The sequence below is a fragment of the Leptonotus elevatus genome, chromosome 2, assembly GCF_054856555.1.
Source record: "Leptonotus elevatus isolate MCC_2025b chromosome 2, RoL_Lele_1.0, whole genome shotgun sequence".
NCBI classification, from domain to species: Eukaryota; Metazoa; Chordata; class Actinopteri; order Syngnathiformes; family Syngnathidae; genus Leptonotus; species Leptonotus elevatus.
In genome coordinates this window covers 34835500-34862346 of record NC_141240.1, presented here as the reverse complement: position 1 = coordinate 34862346, position 26847 = coordinate 34835500, and the positions used below count along the sequence as shown (strand labels likewise).

At 39.5% G+C, this 26847-nt stretch overlaps 1 protein-coding gene and 1 long non-coding RNA gene across 2 annotated transcripts; one reads left to right on the top strand and one right to left on the bottom strand.

Annotated features, from left to right (window-relative positions):
- Positions 1-37: 37 nt before the first annotated feature.
- Positions 38-25173, top strand: LOC147179770 (uncharacterized). The gene is made up of 6 exons (XR_015094098.1): positions 38-585; positions 11507-11584; positions 17521-17585; positions 22434-22475; positions 22605-22667; positions 25012-25173. It is a non-coding gene; the product is annotated as an uncharacterized LOC147179770 (long non-coding RNA).
- On the bottom strand, positions 14914-17908 carry LOC147179771 (amphoterin-induced protein 3-like). The gene is made up of 2 exons (XM_086069007.1): positions 17514-17908; positions 14914-16801 (listed from the first exon to the last, which is right to left on the bottom strand). The coding sequence occupies exon 2, from the start codon at positions 16756-16758 to the stop codon at positions 15376-15378; it is 1383 nt and encodes a 460-aa protein (XP_085925133.1). The 5' UTR covers positions 16759-16801; positions 17514-17908; the 3' UTR covers positions 14914-15375.
- Positions 25174-26847: the final 1674 nt, after the last annotated feature.

The window sequence follows — 26847 nt, the reverse complement described above, 5'->3', positions numbered from 1 at the left end:
ACATATAGAAATATGTTTAGAAATACGTAATAGGTATTGGATAAACGGATTCTCTAATTACTCTAATGACCCAATGGATGGCCGCGGGGGTCTTACTGCTTGATCATTGATATTTATTTAACAAATGTAATGCAAACCTATTTAGAGAAGAAAACCCACATTTAGTAGTTCTTTGTGCTGTCATATTTTTACTACAAATGAACAATTAGATTGTGTTCGCAGATCTATTTCGTTCCTCCCGACCGCCAGGTGGCGGTGCTGAAACAGCACGGAAATCACCCACGCGCATGCGTCACTCGAGAAAGAATTCATAAAAGGACATTTCCAGGGTTCCGGTTGACGTGAACCTCATGTATAAAAGGGGATCGTATGTCCAAATAAGTCACTACTTGCAAAACATTACTTTTGTTTTGTGAAACATGTATTATCTCTTTGCATGTATTATTTTCTGTTTTTACGTTGTTGATGTTTTCTTGTACAGGTTTTCAATCAAAATTTTCCGATAGCTAGCGAGCTAGCAGTCGACTTCAAAACTTGACACCGACTCATTCGCCACTCGTTTTCAGTCCTTTTTTGTGCCACTAGGTAAGTGATCACAACCTTAATTGAGCCAGGGCATATATCGTCACCATTTTTAAAACTATATGATACATCGTTTTTGTTTGTTTTTGTGCCTTACTTGGAATGCAGGAATGGTCTACTTCATAGTTTAACAGATCACTGAATTCTTCATCAGTATTTGTTTCAATTTTCGTATTTCCTGGTGGGGAAAAAACTGCAAACATGAAATAGGCCATTATTTTTATGTCACAAAAATCTCACGGTACAGCACCGATAGCAATTTCCTTACTCAGCGTGACATCCGGGCACAATTAGTTGAATACGAAGCTATGTCACATTAATTGATTGATTGATTTTTTATTTGTTTTTGAGAAAGCCAAAACTTATTTATCCAAGGAGCCAAACAATAGCACACATACTTTTGTAACAAAAAAGAAAAGAAAGATATTATTATTATTATTATTATTATTATTATTATTATTATTATTATTATTATTTAAAGCCATCGCCACTTGCACCAGCAGGCAACAAAAAGGAGTGGGAAGGAAACTTATTAGATTCCCACATCACAGGTTAATTGTACCTTCTGGCATTGGTATCAAGTGGAAGTGGTTTACTTCTTGTGTAATTTGTGTGAAACTTGCTTTAGTGCAGACTTGGCTGGGCCATTAGGTGTCATGGCTTCCAAGGCGCACCAAAAACCGATGAAAATCCTTCTCAAAATAATTATGTTAAAACTAGTTATTACTATAAACTCTTAAACGGAAAAGCTAACAGTTTCAAATGTAAATCAATCCTCAATGAATGAATGACTTGATTTAAAAACAAAACAAAAACATAACTGGCCGACTGAGACGACGTTGAGCCACATTGGGAAAGACTTTCATCAGGTTCTTGCTGTGATGCTGCTTTTCCCTGCTCCAAAACATTTGTTTATTTTGGTAAACAATCTTTCTTCAAGCAGTGATGGAAAGCTAAGCTCCAGAGCTGAGGAGAACAGCCAATTGTCGCGCTATGGGCAAGTAAACATTGAATCAACGTCTAAGCAGCTTCATTTAATCGTAGAAATGTGACAAATTAGAAAGAAACAGAGAAGCATGCCTGCAGCTTTGAAAATGTCTTTTACTCTTAAATTTTACCAAAATGTTAAAGGGAAAAACTTTTGCTCAATGCAGAAGTGGCACCAATGATGATGATGATGCCCTTTAGGGGTGGGAATCTTTGAATGTCTCACGATTCGATTTGGTTCAGATTTTTGGGTCTGCAGTTCGATTCAGAATCGATTTTCGGTTAAGAAAGATTTTTGATTCAAAATGATTTGATTGACAATGATTTTTGCTTCAATTTTTAGATGTGCAAAGAATCTTAATGATCTACTCCAGTCTGACTCGCTAATGCTAATTAGCGCGCTACTCGTGGCATTTTTATCACTCAAAAGAACGGCTCCACGCTTTTATTGGAATAACTTGATCTGGACTTTTTTACTTCTACTCTCTAATGTGGCTACAACTTAACAGTGTATCAGACCACACTGCCCCTCAGTGGCCAAATCGAGTACAACATGAACAGCGCTCCCAATAAAGGCACCCACTAACAAAGGCAAGACAGTATAAAATGATTAAAATAAAATTGATTTTGGGACATTTAAAATCTATTCTGAATCGTACTAAATGAGAATCGCGATTCTTATGAGAATCGATTTAAAAAATATATATAATTTGGGCACATCCCTAATGCCCATAGCCCAATATTTTATTATAGGGATTGAGTCCTGCCATGATGACCAATTCAACTCACTTTCAACTTTAGTGGCTTAACAAAAAACAAACAAAACAAATATGGGGAGGGGGTGATTATTCGATGGAACAATCGATAGGATAATCGATTAAAAAATATATTTGATAGTGATAGCCCTAATGTCTAGTAGTTTTTCACCTTTTTGTCAGCTGTCATCAGTCCTGTGCTGAAGAAACCTCTCATCTTCTGTCCTGTTCTATTCGTCCACCTCTTTTCATCATTCCTTGCCTGTGCATCTCCAGTGCTGTTGTGGGCTTTGAGCTGTGTTCATCTGGCTCATTGCCTTTGCATGGTCTCCCCCAATACTCTCTTCATTCTACTTGTCATAGACCTTGCACCAGCGTATCCAATCAGTTGCAAGGGGACTGTTGTGTTTCGCTTCTCATCTGAGCAGGTTTATAGACAAACAACCAGGGTTGGGAGGGTTACTTTTAAACTGTAATCCATTACAGTTACAAGTTACCTGTTAAAAAAATGTTAGTAATGTAATCCAAGTACCATAATATTAAAGTAATGTAGCTGGATTACTTTTGGATTACTCCAATATTGAGTATGCTCATGAAGACAAAATACAAATAAATATCACCACAATATATATTCTATACAATGTGCCACTGCTATTTGCGGGTGAAAGGGACCCAGGCAGACTACAAATAGCAAAAATCCTAGTGTAGTTAAAAAGCATGTAGGCGATTGATTGATTAATTGATTGATTGATTGATTGATTGAAGGCCATATGCTGTTTTCGAACTGTCCACACCTCACAGTTTGATAGATAGATAGATAGATAGTCATCCAATGAGGATGACGATGTGTGACGTCAACTGCAAAATGAACTTTTATCCCAGTCACAAGTTTAGCCGTGTATATGTTGTGTATGATGTTTAAATAGTGAATTGGTGGGAGGAAGATTTGTTTGGAAGGTGTAACTCACATTATGGTGGCAGGCTAGCGGGCTAGCTAGCAAGAAGCTACAGCGCGTGGCATGCCGCTGGACTCTCAGCTCAAACTTTCACTCCAAGTAAGTTCCAGTGAATACCGGTCGCCATTTCCTCCTCCCGTCCGTGAAGCTTTTTCAAACTGCTCGCGTGTGGAGGACACGACTAGTCAGTTAGTTCGTTCCCACCTCCCCGACATGTAGCAAAGGTCCCACTCGCGTGGGCGTGCACGCGCTCTCTCTTTCTCTGTCTCTGTCTCTCTCTCTCTCTCTCTCGCCCTCTTTCGCACTCTCTCTCATCGTAGAAATTGTAATCCCTCGAAGTGATCCCCATTTTTAGTAAATGTACCTGTAATCTGATTACATGTTTTTTCTCTTTACTGTAATGGTTATTTTTATTTTTATTTTTTGCAATCTGATTACGTAACGGCGGTACATGTATTCCGTTACTCCCCAAGCCTGCAAACACTTCGGAACAATTTTGTGTCTTCAATTAACTGAAGTTGCATGTGCTTGGCATGTGGGACTAAGTAAATAAGAGCATGTGGTTTATACAGCACTTCTCACAGAAGAGACTGACAATGGTTAAAATCCACAATCACAAACATGGAACATTAGTATTGCGATGAATGCTTCACTCGATTTCTTATTTTTAGCCCAATTATTATCCGCGCCGATGTACTTTCTCCCCCATCCAAAGCAAACCGTGTCAAGTTTTTCTTCTATTAAACACCTTGTAGCCACTTTTCCTCTTTCTCTCTCTCTCTCTCTCTCTCTCTCTCTCTCTCTCTCTCTCTCTCTCTCTCTCTCTCGTGTCACCCCAATGTTGACGCAATGTCATTGCCGCATGTATATTGCGACCCTTGAGCTGACCCGCTTGTTGGAAACTAATGAGCTGTGCATAAAATAGTCAAAACCAGACACTCAACTGGCCACAACCGCGCTGGTGCATTTCTGTGGCCTCATTAATGCTTTAAAATGTCATGTGATTAAAAAATGATTCACAGAGCCATACCTGTGTAGCACAAGTTGGTTTGCAGTGGGGGGTTAGTTGGTCAGCGAGTTGCTTGTTGTGCCCGCTGTTTTTTTTTACCTTTAACTCATTCACTGCCAATGACTGCTATAGACGTCAAAAATTCATTTGAACTATTTCTATTAGTCTGACATTTTCCCCCCCACTTTTCTCAACTAGTGTATGAAAACCTAGAATTTTTTATTGTACATTTAGAACAGATATAACATTTGTGATTAATCGTGAGTTAACTACTGAAGTCATGCGATCAATTACGATTATACATTTTAATCGCCTGATGCCCCTAATTTTTAATAATTTTTTATTTAGTTTTTTTAATTGCATCAGGCGATTAAATTTTTTTATATTACTTAATCGCTTGACTTCAATAGCTAACTCACGATTAATCATAAATGTTATATCTGTTCTAAATGTACAATAAAAAAAAAAATCTAGGTTATCATACTCTTGTTAACAAAAGTGGAAAACAAGTTAAACTGATAGAAATTGTTCAAATGAATTTTTGACGTTTATACCCGTCAAAGGCAGTGAATGAGTTAAATATTTTTGTTTTGCTGTGGCAAAATGAGTTCACGTGAAGGGAAGAGTTTTCAACATGTGCATCAAATCTGGTGTGTTTATAAGTTGCTTCCTTTTCACAATTTCATCAGATCATTGACCACAGGGGAAGCCGCCTTTGTGTACTCGGACGAGAGCTGATCAAATGGGACCTCGCTGAAACACTCCCGCTGAAGAGATGTATTGATGGTTGGAAGTAGGGCACATGTCCAGAAGAAAATATTGCTTGTTAACTAGCATTGCTGTCTAGAGAACAAGTCGTTCTGTCAATATTCCATCTGAGGTTGTTCCAAAGCTGGGAGGGAGCCAGAACAACACCTATGGAAATGCTCAGTGTCAACAGACATGATCACAATACTCACACAGGCGTATGTTCTTTATCCTCTGTGGGGAAAGATTACATTATTAAAGCTTATTGAGTCTCTGAGAACAATGATGACTCTTCATTTGTCTTTTGTGACTGTTATGGGCCAAGGTGGAAGGACCAGAAGGAGCAACAAAATGAATTGAATTACAGCATTAAATTACAGTGCACAAACTTATTAAATTAAATATTTACATTCTACAAAATTACGCTATTATTAACTCATTCACTGCCATAAATTCATTAAAAAAAAATTGATTATTAAAAAATTAGGGTGACAGGTGATTAAAATTTGTAATTGTAATTTATCACATGACTTCACTAGTTAACTCACGATTAATCACAAATTTTATATCTGTTCTAAATGTCCAATTAAAAAGATATAGGTTTTCATACTCGTGTTAACAAAAGTGGAAGAAAAGTTAAACTAATAGAAATAGTTCAAATGAATTTTTGCCGTTTATAGCCGTCAATGGCAGTGAATGAGTTAAGTAGAATATTATACAGTCAGTGCTATTTTCCTTGGAACAGTTTGCATCATGATTTAATGCTAAATTCATTTTTCGGCTTCTTCTGGTGCTCCGCTTTGGCCAAAGAAAGCATGGCAACCCCCCCAAAAAGGACATTTTGACTTATTATTTGACCTTGAAATTGACCTTGTAGATCATGTGAGCCTAAAAATAATTTTCATGAAATGTAATCTCTCACGTGTTCTCTAAAACATAAACGTTTGAGAGATGTAAACTTTTTTTTGTTTTGTTTAGCAGTAATAAGGAGTTCAAAGGAAGGCGGCCACGCTCCTTATTGCTAAAAATGTCAAAATTCGACGGGCGTGGCTCCCAAGCAAGCCCCTGCTACGATTGAATCGAAAATTTGAGATTTAGTGTTGTTCCATCTCTATCAACAAGTACACCAAGTTTCATTAACTCATTCACTGCCATTGACGGCTATAGACGTAAAAAATTAATTTGAACTATTTATATTAGTTTAACATTTTTCCCCACTTTTGTTAACAAGAGTATGAAAACCTAGATTTTTTTTTATTGTATTAGAACAGATATAAGATTTGTGATTAATCGTGAGTTAAGTCATGCGATTAATTATGATTAAAGATTGTAATCGCCTGGCGCTCCTAATTTTTAATAATCTTTTCTTTAAAAAAAAGAAAAGAAAAGATTATTAAAAATTAAACAATTTTTTTTTGTTTTTTTTGTTTTTAAAAAATAAAACATTATTAAAAATTAGGGGCATCAGGTGATTAAAATTTGTAATCGTAATTAATCGCATGACTTCACTAGTTAACTCACGATTAATCACACATTTTATATCTGTTCTGGATGTACTCAAAAAATTATAGGTTTTCATACTCTTGTTAACAAAAAGTAAAAAAATTTTTTTTTAAATAAATAGAAATAGTTAAAATTAATTTGTTTAAGTCTATAGCTGTCAATGGCAGTGAATGAGTTAAAATCAAATCTGTTTGGTTAAACCCACTGGGTGATTTGGTGATTTGGCATGGAACGACCCTATAGTGCAGTAACACAAATGAAGAAGAGCCACCATGATTCTCAGTAACTCAAATCTTAAACTTTAAACTTTGGACTGGAACGCGGTTGGCAGCACAGTATTTTAACACAATGCCAGTTGTTCGCATTAAGCTAGCCAAAAGTTCTTTGGTTATTTTAAATACACGACGTGTAATACTGTTTGTGTTGTGTTTTGTTTGACAGTAATCTTCAGTTGAGTGTGGCAGTAAGCAACTGGAAGTTTCTTTTTTGAATAATTGCTCAAAATCACTGCCTTTTGCTCACAAGTCAAAGCAAAAAAATAAAAATCAGCCGAACTTCTATCTGTAAAAATGCAGGATTCTGGTGCTGTTACAAATCAGATTGCCTTGTCAAGGTCTACCTAGCGCCTTTCAAAAGTTGTTTTTTAGCTCTGCTGAGCTGCGAAAATACATTCAGATTCACTTATGCTGTTTGTGGACCGAAATCTGTATCTAGTGGACACATACTCCAAGTAAATTAGAATGGAATTAAAGCATGAGTGAATTTAGTGTATTTATTGTGTACATGAGTGCCTAGCGTCTGCAAAATGTGCAAATATCCGCCACAGATGGCTGCTTCGACTCGGGGGCCTGGTGACAGTTTTGACAGTTCAGTAATTGCCCCAGTTGACAGCCGAGTCAGCCCTCCTCACGCAATGGCAATCGAACTTGTTGTTTGGAGTAAAACTTCCCTTTCACCTTTTAATTAGATTCTTGAATACAATTATTTAATTCCCTTTAGAGGCAGTGTCAATGAGGGACAACAATTACTCTGGGAAGGGAATTGCATTTTTAATTGATGCTCGGTGAAGTGTTTTCTGCGAGAGGGGCATCCTTCAGCATTAATGGGTCGTTGCTATACGTCTGCTTCTTTTGTTATCTGTTCAGGATCATTTAGAGGAAGCACCCCTGATTACACACTTCTGTGCTTGTTAGAAATTCTAATGAGGATTTAAAGCCACTACAAGCAAGTCTGAAGTTGGCTCGTGTTAATTCAGAGTTGAGAGAATGAAAAGCAACTAAAATGTATATTTTATCTGTGAAATATGTGAACTGTGATTTCTTTGATGTGGAGTCATCCAAAATACTACTACTACTACTACTAATACTACTACTACTACTAATAATAATAATAATAAACAGGATAAACGATGAAAAAGACAAAGTGCATTTTAAGGCACATTCACTTCCTTTAGTGAAATACAACAAATACAAGTAGCCTAGGTCCAGGATGTTGAAAAAGAAATCAAGAAAGCAAGCCAGGCAACAGCTGTCACTCATTTACTGTTGATAGCCAGCCACTCGTTGCTAATGCTAACAGCTAGTTGCTAGCCACTAAACTCGAAGACTTGTGCCCGTTTCATACAACGACGGTGTAAGTGACTAGCGTTTTCTTAGTGTCCTAAATTAGCACTTTAGGGTTGGCATTATGATAATGTTGGTTAAAAATATGTCATTTCAATAAAAACTTTGATAATTTAAGCCGAAACGTTGAAAAGGGAAGCAAGCTAGCAGCCACGTCACACGCAAGCCGACTTCAGAGTAAAAGTCCACCAAGGCTATTGCCGTCAATGTATTATTTGGGAAAGCTTTGACTTTATATCTTCTGAGCCTACAAGAGAATCTTATTCACACTAGGTAACATTTGATCAGCCAATGATAATATAACTGTACCATTGATACAAAAAGTGTATCTGGTGCCAGGTTTTTGTAATATACAAAAGTGACCTATAAGCTCTAAAACCCAACCAAATTACAGTAAAACAAAAATGTTGTCCACAGGGGATGTACAAATAAACAATAATGTGATTGCATAAGTGTGCACACCCTCTCCTAACCAAGGTTATTTTAGTTAACTAAAACTAACGAAAAAACTAAAACAAAAAAATCGTTAATGAAATAAAATAACGTAAATGCCTTTAAAAAAAACCTGAATATAATTATAGCAAAAATGTGCTTTGTTTTAGTCTTTGGTAATCAATTTAATGCATGAGCCTTTGAAGATGATTTGAAATGTGATTTTAAGTAGATTAATTTTGATATTAACCACAATCAGGACATTTGAAAGTGTGTCACACAAAAGTGACATCATCTAGCAGCAGCCAATAGAAAAGTACCTTCAGATGATGTTGCTCCCATGGTGTTTTTTAAATATTGTGCACAAGTAATACACATTTTTTTAAACTAAAACTTAGCATTTATAAAATAACTAAAACTAATAAAAACTAACAGAACCACCTTGAAAACTAATTAAACTACATTAAAACTCAAAACGAAATAAAAACTAACTAAAATGAAAAAATTCCACAACTATAATAACCCTGCTCCTAAATGGGTTGCTTTAAAGCTCACAATAAATAGGAGTCAGCACATACCTGCCACCTTTTATAGTGCCTCTAATTAACACAAAATATCGTTAGGCTGTTCCAGTAGGCTTTTCTTGACTTTTTTTTTTTTTTTGCTTTCTAGCAGAAGCCAGAAGATTTTTGTACCAACGCTGATTGATATTTCAATTCAAACTGCTGATAATTTCCTCCATGTTCAAGCGGCTGTTCCAGGTGAAGAGAAACAGCCCGAAAGCATATGATACTGCCAGAGTTAAGATGTTCTGGGTGATGAGCAGTGCTGTGTGTGCGACAAACATACCTTTGGGAATTGTGGCCGAACAGCCTTAGTTTCACTGGATCATAACAAAATCCTCCGAACACGTGGGGAAAATGCGTTATCAAAACTGCAATTATTATCTAGTTTCGCTCAACTAAATCCGCTTAGAAGCTTTTTCTGCATCCACTTTGCAGAATTACCTTCAATTTGAATCATTTGGGCTTTTCTAATGTCCCCTTCTGTGTTTTTTTCCCCCTCCAATGTGACTTTCACCCAAGTAGTTTCTGTCACAAGGTTCAAATGAAATGTTGCTTCGACTCATCCTATCAGTCTCATGCTGGCCCGCGTGGAGGTTAATCACCTGTCCCCCGTTTACAATCAGTCCAACAGAGGGAATTACTTACATCATATCCTTTAGGTTTCCGTTAATCAGAAACAATAAATCCAGAGGCAGCTGCGTGTGCTGTGCCACAAAGCGGAGGCAGATTAGAGGGATTTAAAGACAATGAAACATAGCACCTGCTTTTATCCCAATGTTAATCTTCTACAACCTTAGGCCAACTCATCACACCATGCAATGTTTGCAGAACACTAACCAACGCACATGGTGGCACATTACATAACGTGATGATCAGGATGCTGCCTACTGTTTCAAATGAGGCCAACAAACTTGCCGGGATCACTGTGAAATATCATGTCATTCGTTTGTTGATCATTAATAATTCGGATCGTTTAGAAACCACTTAGTTCGAATGGAACCAATTTATTTATTTACCTAAGAATGAGACTAATTACTTTTTTAACATCACAATGACAAAAAAAAATCAATGAGCAATCATGTCAAAGAAGATAAACAGGGATGGAAGAAGCTCACTTTCACACGCGTGAAATAGATGGGGCAAGAAAAAAATGCTTTTGAATTCTACAGAGTGTTCGAGTTCATCAAACCGAGAAAAAAAATAACACAGTGAAAAGAGCGTCAAAATTACAAAAATAATGTATTCATATTATGAGAGTATAGTTACAATATTACAGGAAAATACTGTATCTTATTTAGCTTATTTTATTTCAACTTCACATTGTCATTCCTGACCGATTACTCTTTCAAATACTAAATACAAAATCTATGAATTGGTTGAGTTTTTTATTAATACAGTGGTACCTTGTCTTACAAGTGTCTTGAGTTGCGTGGCAGCAAATTCACAAGCAACATTTGAGCATCGGGTGACCAGACATTCCGCTTTTGAGCCTTGGGATTTGGCCAATCCCATTGTTTTGTCCCGATATTACGCAGGTTCCGTCCCTCCATCTTGTTTTTGATTCATTTGATAAACCCATTAAAAGGGAATTTAACAAAATTTGTTTTGATACTATGTCCAAGGTTCTTTCCAGGCCCATAACCATATCACCTCATGTTGGAATTTTTGGTCTCCCTGATGATTATTGCCGTTATTCAGCTAGGGAACTGGAGGTTATAGCTTTTACCTCTGTCGTTGCTAAACGACACCTCCTCCTCAACTGGAAATCTACAACTGCCCGCATACACACCCAGTGGGTCAACGATGTCATGTCTTTTAAAATAAGAAAATAAGATATTCAAGAAGTGGTACTTTGACCAAATTCTTTAACAAGTGACAACCTTTTTATGGACTTCTTCAAAACAGGTTAACACCCCCCCCCCCTTTTTATTTTGTATTTCTTTCCTTTTTTCTTTTTTAAAAATGTTGTTGTTTGTTTTTGGTTTGTTTTATTATTATTGTTGTATATATTTTTTTAAATTGGTAAATAAGCAAGTTAAAAAAATGGTGGTGTTAATGACTGTTGTAAGCCTTTACATATGTCTGGATGTTTTGCTTTTAGTATACACTTCAATAAAAATATGAAAAATAATAATAAGAATGAAAAAAAAAGGGAATTTAGCAGTTAAATTCCTTCCAATTTGCTTCCAAATTCAGGTTTGCGTTCTCATTTGCATCCACATCCAATCGGTAGCAGGCCGGAACTCGATCTGCTTCCTGCTTCCATGTCTATGAATCATGGGAAAATGTAGTCCTACTTCTGTAGTCGCTGGTGGTCAGAGCCGATGCAAACTGTCTTTTCTTACAGCATGCTTCAAGTGCGGGACCAAACTACACAGCCAGCTTCCAATAGCTTCTGGGATTGAGCAAAAAAGGTTGGATAATGGTGAGTGCGTCGACTTGTTTAGCACTGTTATACTGTCAATCAAGCAAGATAGCATTTAGCATTAGCTAAAGTAATACTTCCCCTACTCCCCTCGAACCCCCCCCCCCCCTCCAAAGGATTTGGCGCAATAACAACCCCCTCTCCCCCACAAAGATTGACTACCGATTACAGATTTGTTGAAAATGTATTGTACATTTGACTTTCAATCAAATTGTAGTGTCTGTTTTTAATTTTGAAAATCTGTTTACCCTAGTTTAGCAAATAGTCAACAATTCTTCCAAAAAGTAGAAGTGCTCTTCAACCTGTTTGTGGCCATTTCCGCTTGAAGTTTATGGTAAAACAAAAGGATTTGCTTGTGTATTTTACTAAACCACATTAACTGTATTTTATGTAAGTCCATTAGCTTAATGCTAACAAACAATACATTGCTCTTTAAACAGGCTAGCGAAACTAGCATCAATTTTTGCAGCAATTATAAACCTATAGAAAAATTCTATCTTAGATGAGACCGCTGCATTTCGTCATCAAATATACTGTATGTATTATATTGCCCCCTGGTGGGCAAGGAATACAACAAACTGCTTAATTTACCTTCTGTTAAATTATGTTATTACTGTCTATGTTTTATATGTTACAATACTGTTTAGTGCTATTTTTTTTAAAATGTAAATAAACAAACAAAACACATTTTGACGATTTGTGATGAGTGTCTTGAGTTGCAATGCAAAACTTGTAAGTCAAGGCACCACTGTATTGTCGTGCCCTGATTTGCATTCTTGCATTCATCCGGAATTCTGGTCAAACACTCCCATTTTGTGCACATGCTTGAACGCATGTGCATTGTATTTTAACAGCTGTAGTTTGTAAATACTGCTACTCGTTGGTGCGCGTCAAATACAATTGTGTGGCACACTGACTTTTCTCAGGCCCTGAATCACTCAACCTTGGATGTGGCTGGCAGGCACGTCATGAACAGATGGAAACACAAAATGAAGAAGTTCACTTTTCTTTTGTCAGTACACCAAACGTAAACACGGCACCCTGTGTGATTCGATACACGCTACCTTGATTTATTCACTTTCCGTACTTAGACCTTGATATAATTTGCACATATCAGACAGTGACTGACAACAGACAACAACCAAATGATGGTTTACCTCATCTCGCATGCGGAAATATTATTGCTGGGCATACTAAAACGAGTGAGTAGAGCGAACAGCGAGCTCTTTTAGATTTGATCCGCCATTAAACTTAGCATGGGCGGGTAGCCTTGTGCATGGCTGCTCGTTAGAATTTTAAAACTGCACCTTTTTTTTAGTTTGTGAATTTTCATGCGGCTTATACAACGATATTCGTCTCGTTAGACATGAAAGGTCAGTTTTGGATAAGGGTTTAGAAATAATTACAAGCCCTCTCCCATGAGCCTGCCGCTTTTCAGATGATTTCTGTTTGACATTACACGAAGGATTATATCTAATCCTGTTAAACTTGAACACAACATTTGTTTTAAGATTAAACTAGGAGCTCAAAACATCCAAATGCTTGGAATGAAAGCAATATTTGTTCTTCTGTCTCCGCTGTATAATTCCCGGACCACGTCTGTATTGTCTTCTATGTCGTGACTTAATGCTTTCATGCAACACTTCAACGCCTTGCATCCGCTCCATTGTACAGGAGTGTGGTGGTAAATGTCATCAAATAATGAGGAATGCAAACGTACTGCCAACCTTTGGTCTTGACAGGCAGCTGCTTCAAGCATTAGTCAGTTCTGTTCACTTGTTTTGGTTATGCTCATTTCATAGGGCTGTTTTTTTTCTGTTCTATTCTTGTATTGAACAACGTAAATCCGGTGTGCAGCGTAATACTGCATGGAGGCGGGTTGAACCTGGTGTTGGTAACACTCACAGGTGAGCGCAGGCCAGATGAATTGGTAGACTGAGGTCTGCGCTGTTGTGGGTGTGGTCACAGCTGACTGAGTCTTGGCCAATGAAAGCGTCTCGTCTCATTCCCTTTAATTGCGTCGCACTAGTAGTGCCGAGTTATGACGGCATAAAGTGGCCACCTGAGACCCAAAAAGTCCCAATCATTCGTGCACCCCCACAATAGCTCTGCTGCTCAGTGTGATGATTAAAAAAATAATAATCCAATGTTGATTATAATAATAATAATAATGAATTCAAGGGTTTGATGCCCGCTAGGGGTACACCGATCACAATTTTCAGGCTGATCACAGATCCCCGATCCTTTAAAAAGTCTATCGCGATTTTCGCCGATCCCGAATTTTTTTTCTCGTAAAAAGCAGCATACACTTTCAGTGTTCCAATCTTGTTTTATTGGAAAACATTGAAAAATATTTGGGAAATAATACAAGCGGGTTGTTTTAACTGCACATGAAGTAGTTCTCTCAAATAAAAAATATTTAGTCATCTCAGCAGAAGAGGACAGTGGCTGACTTTTTCCAGAACTTTAAAGAGAGATATGAGATTGATGGAAAAGATCGGTTTATTTTTAAGGCATCGGCCGATCACAGAGACCCCAAAATTAAAGAAATCGGGGCTGATAAATCAGTAGGCCGATCTTTCGGTGCACCCCTAATGCTCGCTGATCACATATTTATTTGTTAGATCAATTTCACCAAAATTGTGTTAGACCAGCTGTCTACCCTGTGCCAACATTTAGACGGGTTCTGAGCAGACATGACTTTAGATTGACTTTCTGCTACTAGATTGTCACTGCGTCAGGAGGGTTTGTGGATTTGCCCTACTGGCCTAGTTTTTTTCCCCTTTCCAGGTGAAAAGCAAGCTAGAATTCTCTCGGTGGTTGATTACAGCAGGAATTTGCTTATCTTTGCTTAGGGTTAGTGGTTTAGTGAATTCACCCTATACTGTGTGTTTTACAGTCTGTGGTTTTGTCAGCAGGGATTGCAATTGATTAAAAGTGCAGACTCATTTATCAGGAACACTTTAGCAGTTGGCTAATAGAAACATGAACTGTTTGCTTTACAGCTTGTGTGGCGTTCTACCTTAATAAAGAAGCAGTTACAAACAGTCTGGTTGACACACTTACAACAGGCTTTCCAATTCCTGGTCCTCCAGGAACCCTAGGGTAGGGAACCCTAGGGTAGGGAACCCTGGTCCTCGAGAGCCGCTGTCCCGCCTGTTTTCCCATGTCTGCCTCCTCCAACACAGCTGACTCATATTATCTGCTCATCAGCAAGATCTGTAGAAACCTGATAACTATCCTGTTCATCAAATCAGCTGTGTTGGTGGAGGGAGACATGGAAGACAGGTGGGATAGTGGCTCTCGAGGACCAGGGTTCCCTGCCTCTGGTTTAGATTATTCCATCCTCCAATACAACTGATTCTAAAGATTAGGATGGTTATCAGGCTTCTGCAGAGCTTGCTGATGAGCTGATTATTTGAATCAGGTGTGTTGGAGGTTTGGAAAAATGTAAAACCAGCAGGACCAGGATTGGGGAAGCCTGCTATACAATCATAAGAAGACTTAACTGTGTAAAAACCTTTACAAGTGGGATCTAGATTCACAGTTGACCGACCACTCATCATTGCGCTGCACCAAATAGTTACGAGGTGACTTTAGGTGAGGAAGGCTCTACTGCGCTCACTGTTAAACCCCACGGCCAATTTGAGCAGCTACCAGGAAAAAAAACCAGAAGGTACTTTTGCGCTATTTAACAGCGTCTGACATCCAGGAAAAAAAAAAGATGACGTTTGATGTTTGAAGAGATATCAACACATCACTTGGGCGTCTGATGGTCTCTGTTTTTTGCTTCAGCTTTCTTGTGTCCATTCAGGTCCTTCCTCACTCAACATTGGCTGCATAAATGCTACATGCTTGTTCATGTAGCCTTTTTCCCTGTCTGCTGTGCTGGGGGAGAAAATGGGCATTGAGTTCGCTGGTTCATATGTTGCAATGGGGACGACCGGAGGGTTGGGCTGTTTACAGCAGCTGCATCGGCACGGGGTGAGGTAGAGATATATGAGGATGAGGACCATAGTCACCACACAGACCAGCAACGTTGTGTAACCCGTACTGAACGACTCTACTTCAGGCAAGAGCACCGTCACGTTTATTTCTCTGGTTGCATTCAGTGCCTCTTTAATGTCCACTGCTGTGCACACATACAGGCCTGAGTCATTGACCTTGGCTGCTTGGATCTCCAAGGTACCATTCGCAAACAAGCTCATTAGAGTCTCATCAACGTTGGACTGGGTGATGTACCCCTGGCTGGGGGAAAGCCATGTAAAGGAGAGATTGGCGCTACTCAAAGATGTTTGGCAGTCCAGACGCACACTTTTTCCCTCTGAAACCAAAACCTTGGAGAGGAGCACAGTCACTGGCAGCGACACGGCCCTTTCCACGGTGCAGTTGTTGAAAAATCGAGTGTATCGCAGGAACCGGATTGAAGCTCGCGATTCTCCGGAGATGGAACAAGTATGTTCGTCTGTGAAATCCCTCAGCGAGTCGTACCCTCGGAGGTCCCAGTGCCAGAACATGCTGTACATGGAGCAGTCGCAAATAAGAGAGTTGTTATGAAGGTAGAGCCCCCGCTGCACCAATCCCGGCAATGCTTTCACATCCTGCCATGGCAGGCGGGTAATAAGGTTGGATGAGAGATCCAGCATGCTCAGGAAAGGGTGGCTGCGGTCTTGGATGGAGAAGAATGGGAATTGTGTGATCAGGTTGAGGCTGAAGTAGGCCTTTTTCAAGCTGCTCAGACCCGTCAGTGTGCTGGCTTCTACCTGGGTGATTTTATTGTTAAACAGAATGAGCTCCTCCAGCCTCCACAGTCCCTCAAAATAGTGCTGCTCCACCTTTTGGAGCTTGTTGGAAGACAGGTCAAGATATCGTAGGCTCGAGGCATTCTGAAATGCCCCGTAGGCCAAGTTGCTGATCTGGTTGTGGGCCATCCACAAGTTTTCCAGTCTGGACATTCTGTTGAAACTGCCCGGACCCAACCAGGACATTTGGTTGTGACTGACATCAAGCGTGATGGCGAATGAGGGCAGTGACTTGGGTATCTTGGTGAGACCACTGGCACTGCAGCTCACTGTGTCGGAGGTGCAAAGACACATGGAAGGGCAGGTCTCCTTAGTGGGGGGGAAGAGACTGAGGAGCACCACGAGAGGAACGTGATTGATTCTGGCGATCATGTTTCCGCAAAAGCTTGTAGGTTTAAAATTCTTCCAGCTTTCCCTGCATGGATGAGAATCAAATTCAAAATAAAATATTTACTGGGGCACCTTTCTGCAGAAGCGTGGAAACAACAATTTTGACTGGCGACTATGCTTGAACGTATTTGCAAGGACGTTCATACTTATGTGTTCGAATGTACTCGCAAACACGTTCAAACATACTTGCAAGTACATTCAAACATACGAGTACGTTCAAACGCTCTTCTAGGCTAAATGCTACAAAAATAGCATAATTTTTCATGGAGCCAAGGTGTATTATTTGCTCATGCGCAAGCTAATAGCCCATGGCATTCTGGGAAAAAAACGAATAAACAATGTTTTTTACTTAATTTTTTTAACTTATTGGTATAATGTAGGCCAAATGCTCTTTTTTCACTCGCTCATTCACAAGTAAAACCCGTAGCATTATTGGAAAATATGCTGTGTAGCACTTAGCCTACAAGTACGTTCGAACATAGGCTACTTGCAAGTATGTTTGAACATATTTGTGAGTACATTTTAATGCATTCAAATGTGTTCGAACATACTCGCCAATCAAAAATGTTTACTCCACATTGGCAGTTCCAAGCTTCCGTACCTTCCATCCATCCATCCATCCATCCATTCATCCATTTTCAGCCAAAATGGAACATTATGACTACAGCAATTTGTCGTATTTCTTGTTCTTAAAGATGTGGGATTTTAGTATTCAAACCTAACAAGAAATACTTTACCTTATAGGAGATTCTCAGTTGGCTTCAGATGACTTCCCACAAGTGACTTGCAATGAGGAAACTTCATTCAAGGTAAAAAAAAAAGTTCATACCCCTTCTTGAAATGTGAGCAATTTGTCCTCACTTAATCCCACATATAAAAGGAGAGAAAGACCCTCAAAACCATGACTGGAAAATAATCTGCCAATTGACATGAAAGTCCAACTCAGTGCAGCTTTTTTCTTTGATGAAGCAGCATCCCCTCTGTGAATGGCAACAAATGTTGGTGTCTAATTTTTATCTGCTTCTCTGAGCCTCAATCCCGAGGCGGTTGAGGAACAATTTCATTGCTCCCGCCTGATTCCTCAGCTTCAAGTTTAAGGTCCTCCTACTGACTCATGAGACTGCTGCTTACCAAACATTCTGCATTGCTTTGTGGTATAGAACAAACACGACAGTGCTCTCTTAATCTCCCACAATCCCCCCCTCTCCCCCCCCCCCTCCTCATCCTCCACCGCCACCATCACGTCTCATTTAGAGACCAGCCTCGTGTCTCCTTCTCTCGTCATTGAGTAATGATACCACTGTGGCCCGTTCTGTGCGGCTCACAAATATCAGCTTTCTCGCCGCGTTCTATTAATATTCAGCTTCATTAAATTTTTAGTATTTTGCTTACTAAAAGATTTCGCCCTACCGTTAAGAATTTATCATCAATGTTACAGGTTGTGTGTTCACCTTGCACCACAAAGCCCGGAGAGATATAACCTAGCCATGACAACCTGACATTTTCTTTTTCGTTTTGGTGTATGCTTCTATCAGGGTGTTGGTTAAATTTTTAGACTACTTAATTGCTTTTTCCATTCCGCAACCTACCAGCACATCATCTATCTTTAATTTTCTGAATCCAAAACTCAACGTCTAGTTGAGTGCATCTTTTTCACTTCCTCTGAGCGCCAATCATCCCCCCCCCCAGAACCGTGGGTTTGACTCGATATGTGCTGCTCATGCTGTTTGGTCACGGTGGTCCTGATAGCTCTGATTTCTGTCACAGTAAATTAGCTTTGCCTTCTAGCAGCCACCTCCTTCGCCAACTCCTCCTCCCCCCCTCGCTGCGCCATCACCCTCCACTTGCAATCTCTGTGAATGCTGCAAGCTTTGACTGACTCCCACTCACGCCTAACCTGATCATCGTGGACTCAGACTTGCTGAATGGGGCTCACTGGTGCCTGGTGGGCACATGGGAGCCGATGTGGGCCCTGAGAAAGGGTGGACATAGATGAGGAATTTTTATGTGATGCTTTTATGTACTGTATCAGTGTTGCGCCTTGTTTTTGGTGTTTTTCCTCTGGGGAGGGGGTGCAGGATTAAGCCCAAGAAAGCACATTTGGATGTATTTGTGTTCAAATGAAAACGCTATCATGTCTGGCATTGTGGCATTTCCCACAATCTTGTCCCAAGGCAAGTCAACAGCTTGGCTGGAACATGCAAGGAATGTATGCGCCCACGTGTACACTGGAAATATGTCTGAAAACAATTCCCAACACGCCATGCGTTGTAGGTGTAATGTTTATTTCATGGCTAAAATGGCGAATCGAGCATGATTTCAGTTCGCCTACAAATTCAACTTTGTCCTACTGGATGGAAAACCTTAGAGCTTTTCAAATATTCATGCTTCATTGATTGATTCAAGGTATTATATAACACTCCTATTTGTTGAACGTGTTTCACAAAACCTTCTCAAGAAATTTTATCACATCAAATTGAAGTGTTCATAGGCTGGACAATTTCAGTCTTTGTTCTCCGCAGTGTGAGCAAACCAAGCTTTTGTTACCTTTTTTTGTTGTATTTGTTGACTGTACAAGGTAATGTGTTTTGCTGTGCTTCATTATATCCTGCACTGACTTGCACACTGTAAGTTATCGCTCAATTTCAAATGCAATCATCTGTCATTGTCATGAAATCATTTCATTCAAACCATAATCAGGAAAGCAATACGGAGCGTGCTGTCGTGCATACCTTTTTACTCAAGTGGATGTTTTTGTTGTTATTGTCCCCACTTGTACAGTAATTGTTAGCAAGAGGGCCACATCTGAAGTGTATATACAGACCTTACGCAAGTCTTAGGCCTCCGCTAGATTTCTTGTTTTAATGACTTTTTTCACAGCAGTCATTTTGGTCAAGTAAAATAGTGGCTAATAGGAAATACAGCTTTAGCACTGATATTAACTTGTTCACTCCCAGCCATTTTCACTGAAGCACCCCCCTTCGCCCTCGGCTGTTTTAATGGATTTTGATTGATTTTGCAAGGCCCACATAATATTGTGTTATATGGCTGTAAAAACATGGTACCTACCAAAAGAAAGATTAGACTCTAATCTTTCTCTCTCTAATCATTAGAGTCTCTTATTTCTTCAGGGAAAAAAAGTATATTTCTATCTGTTTTCGTTTTGCAGCAATTAGCATTAGAATATAGCTAAGTTTCCTCATTATTCACAAATCTGTTTAAAACAGTGGGGGAAAGAGCTTTTTGCAACATGGCCCTGGTTTATCTCTTATACTCTGCTGCAACCTGCTGGCTGTTTTTGTGATAACTACTATTGCTTCAAACATTCACTTTAGTTTAGAGGCTGATATCAAAGCCTTCTGTATGCTCCACCTCTGGGAGCATGGTAATATTTAAAATAGGAAGCAAATGAGTTAATTAGCCTCTTGTACAATATTGTAGGACCTGTGCCGCAAACGTTCCAGGATTGTTGACACAAAAGATATTTTTTAAATCCAAACTATAAACTACCAGTTTTCCCCTTGAGTTGAAAGCACTTTCCCGGCCTTTCCTGCCACACTATGTTGCACTCGTGGAAGGTTTAATCCGGGAGCGTCCGCAGCTCACCCAACATGGCCGTCATGATGTTAAATCAGTGCAATTCGTGTAATCTCCTTCATCTTGTGAAGAAGGAAAAAAAAACTCACATGGTCGGGTGAGTATTTCTTCTCAGACAGGAACTGTCAGATTATTAGCCATGAGTTGACCTCTCACCTCTTCTCACGCACTGATCGAAGCAAAGAAGGCAGGGTCTCTTTCTCAAGGTGATGGTTGATTGTCTGATCCTTTGATTTCAGCCTACCAAATGTGAATACTGTCTGATTTCTGTCGTCCTCCATCCATGAAAGCAGACACATTGTCTTTGTATTATCAGCAAAACAAGACATTCATGGACGGACATCACCTTGGTCGGATTAAGATTTTTGCCTATTTTCTGACATACGTACAGTGGAACCTCGGAGTTTAAACGTCTCGGAACTCATACAAATCGGACTTCGACCAAAAAATCTGAGTAAAAAAATGCCTCGGAGCTTGACCTCATTCTCGTAGTTTGAACATCCAAGCAAACCAAGCAAAGCCGAACGTTCCTTGATTGGGTAGCCGAGTAAAGCCGAGCGATGCCGAATGCTCACGTTGCGGTAGTGGAGATGAAGCGCTGCTCATTTCCAGTCAGAACAGGTGAATACTCCCGGAGGTGCTTTGTACATCCGCGAGTGCATTTGGATTTTTCCACGACAATTTTCTTCGACATGGGCCCAAAGAAAGACAGCAGTGCCGGTGGCAAAAAAGAAAAACGTACAGTGCTACAAACCATAGTGGATTATCGCGCCGTTGTAACTACTTCCGTAAATACTGGCACAAGGACCCCCCTTAGCTGTTCAACAACGTGCGTGATGCTAAACAGGACCCCTTGGTAGTCTAACAATATGCCCAATGTAAAATACACTAACTCAGCACTGAACTAAAGCATGCATTCATGAACATAGCATTTTTCATCCACTGATGCCATCACACCACAAGAGGTAAGGTAAGGTATTTTTATTGTTTAAATACTGTACAGGGTGTACATGTTTTTTTACGTAAATAGTAATTAAAATAGGAATTTTCTGTTTTTGGAGCTTGGAAACGGATTAATTGCATTTACATTATTTCCTATAGGAAAAAATGTTTCGGAGGTTGAACAATTCGGACTTTGAACACGTCACAGGAACGAATTGTGTTCAAACTCCGAGGTACCACTGTACTTTCCATAATGTAGTGACACAAGACCCATTTTGAAATATGAACATTCTCTGCAGCCCATCTACACTGCAATGTGTCAGACTAGGATCAGTAGCTAATTCCCAAATATATAGATTGAATTGACAATATAAGTGAACATGTAAATTAAAAAATGCAAAAAACCAGTCCAGCATTTGTAAACCAAATTGCACTTTATGCTTTTACGTTTTTATGACTGGACCGACTGACCAGTTTACAAAATAGTCCCGTCAAATCAGCCAGGATCTGAGTGGACCTCAAAGCTTAAACCCTGACCCTGACGTTTCCAGCCCCCCCCCCCCCCCCCCCCCCAGCAGAAAGTGATTTTCTCTTCACCATCTGCTGCAGATGAGAGAGAGAATAAGAGACAGAAAAGGAACATGCAGCAGCAGCAGCTGAGGAAATTCATGCTCTTATCTTGCCCTTGAGAAGCAGTGAAGCTCACACGGTCAATAATATAAAGCTTTATAGTCTCAGATGCATGGATATTTCTCATTCTTTCAATTCTATATTTGAGTGTCGTTATTTATTTTTTGTGCTTGATAGACTCTGTGAGGACACAGACATTTTTTACCTGTCAAGTTGTAATTCGATTATTGAATGCACATTTGACATCGTGTCACAATGTTTATGAACTATAATTCCTGCGAGCAATCACTATGACAGAAGGCATCTTATGTTGTCTTTTTAGCTGCCTCTTGTGAACCCCTTCGACCCGAACACGCGCACCCTATTCACAATTTATTATGCGTTTCAATAGCACGGATGATGGCCAGTCTTTCAAATATGAATGAGTCAGGGTTTCGATAAAGATTCAGAAGATTAACTTTTATTTCTGCTTTTCTCTCCCTTGATAGTGTTGCTGTCATGGTGAGCTCTCTGCTGAAAAGTAAGATCAGGTAGGGACATTTCCTTTTGTGTATTGCACACAATTATTTGTACTCAACCCACGAGAGAGGATTTTGTTGTTGCATAATGTAGATCACAACACTGTCTTCTCTCATCACATCTGGTGGCTGGAATTCCAGTGTAAAGAGCCACGCATGCCATCTAGTGGCGCAAGACTCCATTCTACTTTCACTTCCCACAAGGTAGGCTCTAAATAACACAACACATGACCTGATCATTGTCAAATAATTGCGTACCATCATAAACAGCTAATAGTATGAAGTCAGAATGGAGATCTATTAGTTTGTTGTTTAAGTTCATTTGCTTTGTTGACACATGGTTGACTTAACGGCTCCGAAGGTGGAGCTGACGCGAGAGCAGAACTATCCACTTGGATATGAATAAAATAAATCAACACCCCTTTCAAATAAAAGTGAACATTAAAATCCTCATGAAGGTGGCTTTACTGGAGGGATGTTATATTACAGTGCATTAATTTTATCTAGGTGTCCTCATCAAATTTTATGTTTACTAGGCATGTTTGTGAATGTGTTTGCTGCTTTACATTTTATCTTGTAGGTTTTGCAAAGGCCCGGTCGGTTATTTGTTCATATTTCATGGACAGACAGTGTCGCTAGCTTACTTTAATGCTGACATTCAGAGGTCATTTTTTAATTTGAAATACACAAAATGTTCATTTGTGAAGATGGACAAGAGCTGATTTGAGTCTAAAACAGTGTTTGTTTGTTTTTCATGGAATCTGGCTCTCTTCACCTTGAATTCAAAAAGTGTTGTGTTCTTGTATTCCCCATTGCCGTGCTAGTGTTCCTTTAGTTTTGCTAGCTTAGCTAGTTGTGCTGGACTAGAATTGCTCAACTTGGCATTGCAAAATTGTGCATCACTCAACCCAACTCTACAGAACACTTAAAACAACCACTGCTATTTTCTTAAGATGGTTACAAGGGGCAGCAGATACAATGAAAACACCAGAGGCCCCAGAATTTAACCCTGTGGAATGCCATACGTTCTGTTATACGTCAGTTCATATTGCACATATTCATCCACCCACTTTCTTTCTTTGCTTGACATAGTTAGTATGAAGGGATTAAAATAAGAAAAATATCATATGATGTACCATCACAAGAGCAAAAAATTAGACTATGCTGCGCACCAAATTTCCTGCAGTACAGATAGACCAAGCAATGTAGCGTGATTACCTGCAGCCAATGATGGCCAAAGAGGGCGTATCATCACAAATAATTTGAGTCAGGGGTGTGTCTTGACCTCCGCCGAACCCTTGCGGTTTGATCAAACCCAGGTTAAGAACCACTGGTCCAAAAAGTGGAGAGATGAGATAAGATGGCCGAAATCAGCAGAGGCTTGATTACAAATCCAACTCTCGTGTCTTCGCTGTGGGGCCAAATGTCTTCTTGGCCTTTATCATCTGCTCTGATTGTTAACCAATTTCAATTAGGACTTTGTCAAGTTAATATGATCGCTCGCTGTTTACCTTCTTTTTTTTTGCGTGGAAGCCAATTATGCATGAGTAGCGGCAGATGAGCACTGGACGCTCCTAATGGTTCTGCCTCTCCCTTTGTGTTCACATTACTGAAGGATATGAGTTGTGAAATTAGATCACGACTGACTACTGCGCTATCAGTGATTGTACTATAAAACATTATGAGCCAGAACATAGTAAATTGTGGGATGTGACTGTGGGGTGGCCAACTGTCTGCTGTGCTTTTTTCTGCTATCCTTTCACTTCCCCTCCATTGCCTTTTTTTCCCCCCATTTCCCTCATCTTTCCTCTCCGCTCTCATATCTTCCCAGCGCACCCTCCTTCGTGCACGTCAACGAAACCGGCCTCCTGCTCCTTCCGTCCTCTAATCACCTCATTCCATTTATTCTCTCAACTCCAATCTCCCCAAATCACTTCTTTACAGCACCCCTTGATTTGGCCATCATCGTCTGTGGTTATCTGCAGAGACAGATGGACGCAAGCCAATTCCCCCCATATCACTCTAAGCAGACTGACATGTCTTAAATATCCATTAAGTCGAACTCAATAAGGATTAATGTACATAACAGTGATTTATTTTTTTCTTAGTTAAATCACAATCATAAAACGATTCATTATCATATTATTGGTGAATCTTATATCCATTTATCTTCTGAAATGGATGATTATGGGAACTTGTGTCCTAGGGTTTAATATATGTCGAATGCTGGGTTTAGCTTTGCTATGCTTTCACAAAGAATTGTTGAAAAAAAACACACTGATGATAGTTTATAATTTAGGGGATTGGGTCATTTAAAATTAGATCAGATACATAGTGCATAGTTTGTTTTTAGAAATGTGGTAGTTTAGTAAAAACTACAATTAACTGTTACACATAGGCCTTACTTTACTGTACTTCCGCTTTGTCATTAGCAAATAAAAAACATGCTCACTTGGATTCAGGTCAGGTTATTGACTTGGCTATTGCATATCATTTAATCTGTTTTACTTAAAGAACTAACCAAAAGAAACTCTGGTTTCTTTCACAGTGTGCATCGGGTCATTCTCCATCTGCACTGCGAAGCACCGTCCAACGAGTACTGAAGCAGTTGGCCGAGTGTGAGCAGGTAAAATTTCCTGAAACACTTCAGAATTCATCTTGTTGCTTTTGTCAAAAAAATAGAAGGCACCCAGTTCTATCGGCAGCCATAAATGCCCACGCCATGACACTACCACCGGTTTCCCTGATGGAGTGGTTTGAAGAAAATTGGTTTGAAGAAAATTCAACTTCAATATTTATGACCTCTTTATAAGAAGTGCTGAGTGAACTCTCTGCACTATGAACATATCGAATGTATATTATGTTAATGTGGTTGAGCATATACAATGAGTACGTCCAGTACGGTATCCTGTTCTCCTCCTTGCATGCTACTTTTTTTTTCCTGTATCCACCTATTGCTGCCAAACGATGCAAATTTCCCTATAGTTGGAATAATATTGGTTGTCTTTTCTTTGAAACAGTTCAGTCATCTCATAGCTCTGCATTCATTTATTACACTTTGTACACAAAGACAGGCTTAATGTGTGAAGCCGAGAGTTGTGCCAGCTTTTTATATCACCAAGCCTCTGAATCAGTAAATCTTAATGTGTGTTTTTCGCAAAACTTCAAAGATGCAAAATACTTTTAATGAGCATACTTGTAGGTTGCCTTGTGCAGGAATATTATGACAATGCCCCCAGGCGGTGGCAGTAATCACAATGCTCGTGACGTTGGCGGCATACAGTTAAATGGTAAAATGTAGTTGTTTCTCTGCGGCGGGGGAATATTTGACTGAGAATTTCTTAAATGTATAAAAGCGAGTCTGCTAGTTGACTGTGATGTGATAGAGTGGCAGGTGGATGACATTAAGACCTCTACAAAGCCTGCAGATCTCAGTGGTATGCACAGGAGACCACATCACAGTGTCCTTCTACACGGGAACATCGCAAATGGGAGCTGGCAATGGTTCAAGTGTTCATTGACCCTGAGCTTTCGACATAAAGGAGCAACAATACTTGACTCGAAAATTTCTGCCAATCATTAGGGCACGGGACTGAAAACTCACAGGTTCGCCTGATTTAACAGCCTAATGGGGCAAAAATGAAAACAGCCCGAGAAAGACAAAAATATTTTGTCTAAGAGGGTGTGAATGCACAGAGCGGCATCTTAACCTTGGTACACAAATGCAGATTTGTCACCTTTTTAAAATGATGCCATGATTCTCCGATCTAAACTTCTGACACGCCCACCCCGCATAATCTGGAAATATGTTTGCAACCACCGTGTGCGTGATTTGGTGAAGTATAAGATTGGCCCTAATTTCCGGATCATGGAGTTGTCATGAGATGTGAAATTTTCCCTTTCACATTTTCACTTAACACTTGTCACACTGTTTCTGCTTTGAAGGAACATGTGTTTTTGCTTTTCCAATTTTAATATATCCAATAAAAGCAATTTATTCAGAATACATGCTCATAACAGATTGCTTAGGAGACAGTGCAAATTGAAAGTTGACCAGGTTGCCAAGCAACACACTGCGCACCAGCCACATCAAATACAAAAAAAAAATAAAAAATCTTTAACTCACAGTTAGGATGGCTGTATTGTTTGTGGTAAGCACTTCAACTCCATTAGCATGTGGACACGTTCCTCACAGGTGAAGACAAAAGTCAGCTGGCGCTGATCCTTTTTTCACCAATTAATGTGAAATATTGTTGACGTTCGGTTGTCATCGTAATGTAGTAGGGACATATATACAGCCGTTGGGCAGCCAGTGAGCGTATATGGGACAGGTTCCTGTGGCTTTTGTTACATAACTGCACATCTAAGGTAAAACAGCTAATTT

Coding starts and splice junctions, on each gene's coding strand:
- LOC147179771 (XM_086069007.1), bottom strand. CDS start 16,758: ATGATCGCCAGAATCAATCACGTTCCTCTCGTGGTGCTCCTCAGTCTC.